This window comes from Cervus canadensis, chromosome 3 (assembly GCF_019320065.1).
Source record: "Cervus canadensis isolate Bull #8, Minnesota chromosome 3, ASM1932006v1, whole genome shotgun sequence".
NCBI lineage: Eukaryota > Metazoa > Chordata > Mammalia > Artiodactyla > Cervidae > Cervus > Cervus canadensis.
In genome coordinates this window covers 50,514,796-50,522,872 of record NC_057388.1, presented here as the reverse complement: position 1 = coordinate 50,522,872, position 8,077 = coordinate 50,514,796, and the positions used below count along the sequence as shown (strand labels likewise).

At 41.5% G+C, this 8,077-nt stretch overlaps 1 protein-coding gene across 2 annotated transcripts in view; it reads left to right on the top strand.

The window, feature by feature from the left end:
* The first annotated feature begins 334 nt into the window (after positions 1-334).
* MDFIC (MyoD family inhibitor domain containing) overlaps positions 335-8,077 on the top strand; it is a 93,695-nt gene continuing 85,952 nt past the window's right edge. The window contains exons 1-2 of one of the 2 annotated variants that reach the window (XM_043463143.1): positions 335-552; positions 840-1,028. In XM_043463143.1, coding sequence (XP_043319078.1) covers positions 944-1,028 — 85 coding nt within the window. In that variant the 5' untranslated portion in view covers positions 335-552; positions 840-943. The remainder of the gene's footprint in view (positions 553-839; positions 1,029-8,077) is intronic. The other variant, XM_043463142.1, reaches the window with a different exon arrangement.

Genomic DNA, 8,077 nt, shown 5'->3' with positions numbered 1-8,077 from the left:
ACTCTCTGAGTGGGGGGCAGCCAAGGGAATAGCCAACTGCCTCCTTCCCCGGGAGGACACTCCCACCCCACCCCGCCCAGCGCCAACGCTGTCGGGCTTTGGCCTCCTGACCCAGACAGAGCCCTGCGCGAGGCACCGGGAGGCCGAGCCCGGGTCGCACCGCCCCCAGCCTCGGGGCAGAGAGCCAAGAGTTCGAGGCCTCTCTGATCCGGATATGATGAAAAGGCGCCACAGAGCGAGAAGCGTTTCTGGAGTGCAGGAGTGGTGGAAGGGGGAAAGAGAGGCAGAGGGGCAAGAGTCCCATCGGAGGGGAACCGGCCGGGCTGAGCTGACGGGAAAGAGGGGGCGGAGAGCACGGAGCCAGAGGAGCGGCTGCTGCCGTTGCCGCCACTGAGGTGTCTGCTGAGCGGGACGCAGGCTGGGAGGGACACCCAGAGGCGGCTGCCGCCGTCCAGCCGCCGCGACCTGCGGCCCCTGCCGGAGCCTCGCTAACTTTCCGAGGCGGAAGAGGAGGAGGAGGAAAGGGCTTTGAGTGTGTTGGGGGATGCCGAGGTAGGTGGCGGTGCTCTTGGCGGGAGGAGGAGGGGTCTGCTCCCCTCCCCGAGCTGTTCCCAAATCCGATCTCCCTTCTAGCGCCTCCCCCTTGAGGGCCCCCCTTCTGTCCACTAGGACTGGCTGCTGTCACTTGCTAGGTAACAGTTTTCCTCCCGGGTTTCAAATCAAAACTTCCCCGGGGTGGGGTTTGGGGAAGGGAAGCAGAGAGGGAGGGAATGTCCCGCAGGGGTGGTGTGTGCTCTTCTCTCAAAACACTTTTTTTTTTTTTTTCCAATCCTCGCCAGAAGCATTCAGTTCCCTGCACCCAACACCTCCCAGCCCCTGGTGCATCGACCCCGAAGGGCGGCGAGCTAGGCGGAGGCGCGGCGCGGGCTCAGCGGAGCGGCCCATGTCCGGCGCGGGGGAAGCCCTGGCTCCCGGGCCCCAGCGCGGGGCTGAGGCTGGCGGTGGCCGGCTGGGCGCCCCAGCCCAGGGTGAGTGCCGCTTGCAAGTTGCAAGCTCCTTTGTCACTGTTGCATTTTAAAATGTGTTCGCACATTTACTGCTTTGAATCTGTGGGGGGGGAATTGGTGCAAGGACTGAGCCTACCTCGTAGTAGTGAACTTTTGCATAGTTAGCATTATTCAAGCAAGTTCTCCAGGATCGCAGCCTCAGATCAACAACCGGATAAGAGGGCGGGATCCTCTGATCTCTCCACTCCCCTTTCCTTTGGCTGCCGAGAAACTGGATGACAGGATCACTTCTTTCTTAAACATATGCATTTCAGGGCCTAAGACCCAACAGTGTGGGCTCCGAAGCCTTCCCCACCACTTAAGTTCTGTGTCTTCAGCAGATCCAGGACTGCCGCTGCTTTTTGAGAAACCAGCACTCTCCCTTCATCTTTCTATTTCTTGTGGGCTCCTCTGCAGCTTTGATAATCCAGGTTTCTGTGACCAATTGCTTTGGAATGGCTCATGCACATGCTTTCAATAACTTTTTTGTTTTGAAATAAACAGGTTTCAAAAGAAATGCTTTCCAAGAATGAATTAGGTCTTTGTGTTCATCCAAGTTGTAAACAAATACAGTCTGTAAAAAAAAAAAAAAGTACTCCTGTTCCTGGGAAACTTCCATAAGAAGCTTATACACATGTCAGACAGGATCTTCTCTTGAAGGTAACATACATCAGGTTTTCATTGGTGACAGAGAGAAAGGATCTTAATCTGATGTATCTTCCTCTTAGTGTGACTCTGCTTTAAAGGGTTCTGACTCATATAAACTAAATAATTTTCCAAGGTTCAGTAACCTGTTTTTAAATCTTGATTTCAAGCCTGATATCCCCCAGCCTTAAGAATAATGTCATGAGCTTCTTGGGATTCTTTTTGTTAAAGCACTAAAAAGTGGAAGAGAAGTTAATGTTGAACCCACAGTAGGTAAAAGCAGAAAACATCCATGACTAAATTAAAATGTCCTGGCATTCAAAGGCTGTTAAATTGAATTATGTTTATCGTTGTTTTTTTGCTTCTAAACAGTGAGTCATTTTTTCTAAATAGAGAAAATCAGAACCAGAATGATAAACACATTTTCCCAGAAGCAGCCTATGTTCGGAACATTATATTGCCAAGGCAGTTGTTTTCTTGTCATTAGGCATGTCCTCAGTAGTCATATGGGCTCCTTGATGGGTTGTTCAGGTTCACACTTGAGCTGTTAATCACTAGTGTTAACAAATGCTTATGTCAAAAATCAAGCTCACACACACTAGAAAAACAGTTGACTTAGAACTAGCGATATCTGCAATGTCCAACTTTAAAAATATACATTTTAAAGTCAGCAGAATTTGCAGTGATACCTAATCCACCTGTGCAGATGTAATGCTGTAAGGTATCACATGATATGTTTTTAGGAAGCGAACCTCTAGAATGTTCTGAAGAGAACTGTGGACTGCATGTAACACATTATCAATGTGGAAACTCTTGGGATATGTTTTACCTGAAAATTGACTCAGCCTCAGCAGCAATTTTGTTTGTTTGTTTAGTTTTTTAAATTAGTTTACTTTGACTTGCTGCATCCTTAAATAGGCATGAATTTAATTGTGAATGTAATATAAAGTTAAGTTTTTTACAAAAGAAAATCTTCAGAATCTTATTAAAAGGTTGTATCTCAAACAAGCAGATCTCATAAGGAAAAAAGTTTTGGATCAAGTGGGCAGGGAGAAAATTATATGTAGCTGCCATGGTTAGGGTGGTTTTGTTGGTAAAGATGCTAGTGAAGAACCTTCGCCTGCAGGCCACACTTCTCTAAACTCGTTCTCGAGTTCTTTCATCCTCGTCCTTCTATCCTTGGATTCTTGATCATCTTTTCAGAAGAATAATTGAATAATACTCTGGTAAGATATGGCTGCTTAGTTAATAGAAACCTAATTTTAAAACTTTGTATATTAAAATCAGTGAGAAAAATGGAATGTTCTATGAAAGTTAGTAGAAAATGTCTTTTCATGAAGGAGGAGGATAAAATCAAGTCTTCCTCTGCAAACAAAATTAAATTTATATGTATGTTAATATGCATATGCATATATATGTGTGTTAATATGCATATGCATATATATGTGTGTGTGTATGTAAAGACATAGAACCTGTACATGTATTACTGTTGTGATGAGCTATGTGTACTAACTGACTGAAGGCATAAAAAGTTAAAATTGAAAGTAAATTTGGGGGGTCTCTAGTCTGAACTCCCCATCTTGTCTAGGATTTCTTTCTACATTTTTTCAGGTGGTTAAATGCCTACAGTGTAGCACATTCTGCTTATCAGCATTCATATTGATAGTTATGAAAGTTTTTCATGTTGAGAGCAAGACCGCTCTCTTTACAACTTCTTCCTTTTGGCTGTGATTCTTCTCCAAGGACAGTTCTGTTGCTCTGAAAGCATTAGAAATCTTATTTGTGCATTTTGAAAATTGTCACGGACCAGGATATAAGCTCATATGCCCCATGCTGTCAGAAGGACCCGGGACGGGACGGGGGTGGGAGGATAGGGAGCAGTAGGGACTGAGGACCCCTGGGGAGCTCTGGGCCCCGGAGGCAGTGCTTCTGGTCCAGCTCACTGTTGCCACTGGGTTTAATATCTTCCAGTATTTCAAGAGATACTGGAAATATGGATTTTTATGTATCATCACTCCCTTTTAAAAGTTGGCAGCTAATTAAATCCAATTTTTATCCAGGCCAAACAAAACAACCACACCTGCAGGCTGGAAATGGCTCCAAAGCAGCTGATTTGTGATTTCTGTTATAGAAACTGGAGAGTAAATGTGTGATTTAAAACTATTTCCCTATTTATGATGAACTTCTGAAAGACTGACTTGATTGTCCTTCTCACACAGAGTACCTGTGTAAGTGTCTTGATAAGTGAATGGTAGTTTGGACCAAACTTCTTTTTGTTTTAAAAGAGAATGGATCTTGTATGCATGGTTCATCTAATTGTCATTTTTTTCTTTTTTGGGTCAAGCATGTTAAAATTCATTGTGCTATCAACCTTGGTAGGCTTTTGCTTTTTTGTGCAGTTACTAGAATCCATACGATTAAAAGAGCCTTTTAATTAAATGCTTCCATGTTTGCTACTTGTAACTAGAAGGATCTTTAGAAATAGCTTAGTTCAGTTGGCTCACTTTCTAGAAGGGATGGCCAAAGAACTTAAGTGACTTGTCCAGGGTCTCATACATAGTCAGTAGAATCCAGGATGGAAGCACAAATTGTGAAATATATGTCATTGTGATAAATGTGGATTGAGGTAGAGAATCAATAGAACTTTTTTCCTACAGATGGGTGAATTGAAAATAATCAGCTTTGGATACTGTGAATCACTTTGCCTGTTCTGGTCCTTGTATCCCCCCTCCCTCCCCCATTGCATTTGTCAAGATTTAGACTGTTGGACTGTGTGCTGGAATATTCTTTAATGTGATAATGTGTGATTTAATGCACTCTTCTCTCTTGGGAGAGTCCTCTGAGACTATTAGGCGGACTTTTCATAGCAGGATGCAAAATGCCAGTAAAGTTAATTAAAAATAATTTAAAATAGAAGCTAGGGAGAAAATCTTCAAGTTGAAATTACATAAGAAGAGCTTTGACTTAGAAGCTTAGCTGACTTGTCAGGAATTTATAGTGGCTAATCAGATTTCCTTTATGGGAAGCCTGTTTATTTCAATTTATACCACGTATGCTCGTAATATCCATATTCTTTGACGTTTACCATATTGTTTTATCCTTTAAGAATGGCATTTCTCAGAGTGTGTCATCTTTGGGCAACTTCTGTCTCTGGTCCTCAATCAGGGATGAAGTGCCTTGCAGGAAACATTTGGCATCTTCTGGAAACATGTTTGGTGGGGTGGGGTGGGGTGGATGCTCCTGGGATGCAGTGGGTAGAGGCCAGGGAGGACACTTATACACATCTTACAATTCACACAGTATGGTAGCCCCTCGCAACAAAGAATTATCTGGCCTGGAATAACGACGGTGTTGAGATGCTACTCTAGCCTCTCAAGGCTACCGACACCTTTGGCTCCACTCTAGACTTAGAGAATCAATCTGGAGAGTAAGACTCAAGAGTCTGCATTTTTGACAGTCTCCAGGTGCTCTTTATCTCTAGTTGAGAATCATTGTTTTTAGAGGCTTTTGATTTTTTAAAAGTCTCTTTGTTTTTTATAGAAAGCCTTAAAAAAATCTTGAGAAACATCTCCCTTTCAAGTTCCAAACTTTAAATCATATCACTCCATGTGTACTGTCTCTTAGAGCTTGCCATCATTTTTATCCCATATCCCAATTAGTGATCTGAACTGAACTGGGTCCTGAGTCTTCACCCTCAAAAAAGTTTCCTGTCAAGATTATGTATACTATTGTACAAATATATATGAATATTAAAAAAGAAATATGTAAACACACATTGAAAAGAATGAGATAAAAATAAGTCAATAAATAGATCTTTTAATTCTTTGTTCTACCACCTCAGTAGATATTTTTGTCCCGTCATCCTGGGCTTCTCTCTAGGGATCTCAGCATTTTTATGGCATAATAAGGAAAGAAGTCCCTAGTTTTCACATGATCTGTATTCACTTGTAAGTTGGATTTTTGAAATCTGGATTATCCTTTCTCATAGAAACAGAATGATAAATTATGTTTAGCTCAATAATCTCAAAAAGATGGTTGAGACTTTTATTAAATGTTATTGATAAATTATAGGGAACACACTCAATGATACTGGCAACCACATACAGGTAATTAAGAAAAAGGTGAGTGAAACATTTTCAGTACAGGTGCTTGAGAGAATAGGCTTAACTGGAAAACTATAACAAACCTTGTCTAGATTTGGAAGAGGATTTGGGGGCATTTCAAGCGGTGTAGACCTTATGCTCCAAATCCTTTTTGGCTTAAAGGAACTAATGTTCATTTTGTAAGTTTAGAGAAATGCAAGCCTTATCAGCTTGACATAGTCATGTTCCCTCAGCTAAGAAAAAGAATCAAATGCATAAGAGGAGGAGTAACTGGGAGAAATCTAAGAAGGGAAGGAGGAAGGAAGTGGTTAAAATGATATGACTATAGATTTAAGAAAATGTTTGGAGAGCTTGAATTGTTTGAGCTGAGAACTGCGAATAAAGTTCTGAGGGACACTGTGGTATGAACTGAGCTGGGTGGGACCATGTTAAGGAAGGAGATGATAGCACAAAATCTTGAGATAGGCAGGGAGCACTGTTGACTTTGAAGTAGGCTCTAGTATATGTTTGTGGAATAAATGATTGGGTAAATGGAGGGCTTGGTTGCTGTCCAGAACAACTGTGAGTCCTGGCAGCAAATGACAAAGAATAGAAATAGTTTGGGGTCAGGATGGAGGATGGGAATAGGGAAAGCATTTATTAATATATGTTTGTGTTTGTAATTCAGGGTAATTTCATAGCAATTTTCATCCTTACCATACCCTTTTTGTTTGTCCTCACATTGTTTATTTCTGCCTTACTCAGGTGCTCTGTGAATGTTCTATTATACACACACACACACACACACACACATATATATACAAACACAATATATGTAAATAGAGATGATGCTTTGTGACAGATACAGAGAGAGAAATATTGATGAATGAAATTGTTTATTTCTGCCTTACTCAGGTGCTCTGTAAGTGTTCTATTATATATCTACACACATACACACACACATATTATTACACACAATATATAAATACACAAATACACAATATATACACACAATATATAAATAGAGATGATGCTTTGTGACAGATACAGAGAGAAAAATATTGATGAATGAAATCTGGGGCTTGCAGTATATTTGAGAAATAAATTTACACATACTTATAAAGAAGATGGAAAGGTGCTATAGAAAGACACAAAGAAAGTGATGGCAAACAACATGGGAGAGAGAGAGCATCTCTATCTGGGTCATTTGGAAAACTCAGAAAAAACTCTTGATTTGAGTTGGACCAAGAATCATAGTCAAACTCCACAAGATTTGTGGAGATAGATGTGAAAAGCAAGGTCTGTTACAGAATGTGGAGGACTTCACTAAGAGCATTGTATGAGCTCTATTAAGGAGTTGAAAATAAAGTAAAGTTGTAAAGATAAGCTAAAGTAATTTTGAGGAGGTCCTTGATTCTCCTGAGAGGAATTTGTATATCCTTTCTGTAGGCAGTAGTGAGCTATTGAAAGTTCTTGATAAGGGTAAGGATAGGACCAAATTGGTGTTTTTAGAAAATAAATCTGGTGGCAGCTCAGAGGATGGTTTTGAACGGAGAGGCAAGAGTGAAGGTCGTGACTTTGCAGAAGGATTTTACAATAGCCTGACAAAAGATGAGAGGAGTACCAGTGGGAGTGGAATTGAGACTATGGATTTAAGAACAATAGCAAAAGTAGGACAGTGCTCTACCTTGCTGTAAGAGAATGTTGAGGGCATTGATTTTTACTTACTCATTTTTGAATCTCCTGAAACTAGGCACAATGTCCAATTTTGTTCAATGGCATTTTATATGGTTGGGTAAAATACTTAATATGGGAGGGGGTGGAAAGATAGAAATTTAAGGTAATTCATAGGTTTGCTTTGTAACCTGAGTGGAAATATAGGAGGAGTTGAGTCTGTTTTTTGATCATGTTGGTTCCATGGAAATTACCCCTAAGCCAGGATGGCCAGTAGGCCACTGAAAAGGAGAATCTGTCAGTAGGAGATTCAGGTGAGGGTCAGGCTTACAGTTTACCACCAAGTAGCTGATGGATGGGCACAAGAGTGAGAGAGGGTATTTAAGGACATGATTTAGGGGAATGGCCACCCTTTTGGGAGAAGAAGGGAAAGAATACAGAGAGAGCGTTTATAGGATTGGTCACAGAAATGTTAGATATTTAGGGGCCATGGAAGATGAGAAGAGCTGTAGTTTGTTAGAAGCAGGGTGTAGAGAGGGCTGCTTTTGGGTGCAGAATTTTGAGCACGTCCATCACACACTAATGGAAAGAAAGCCATGGGATAGAAAGAGAAAAGATGAAAGAGCCTGG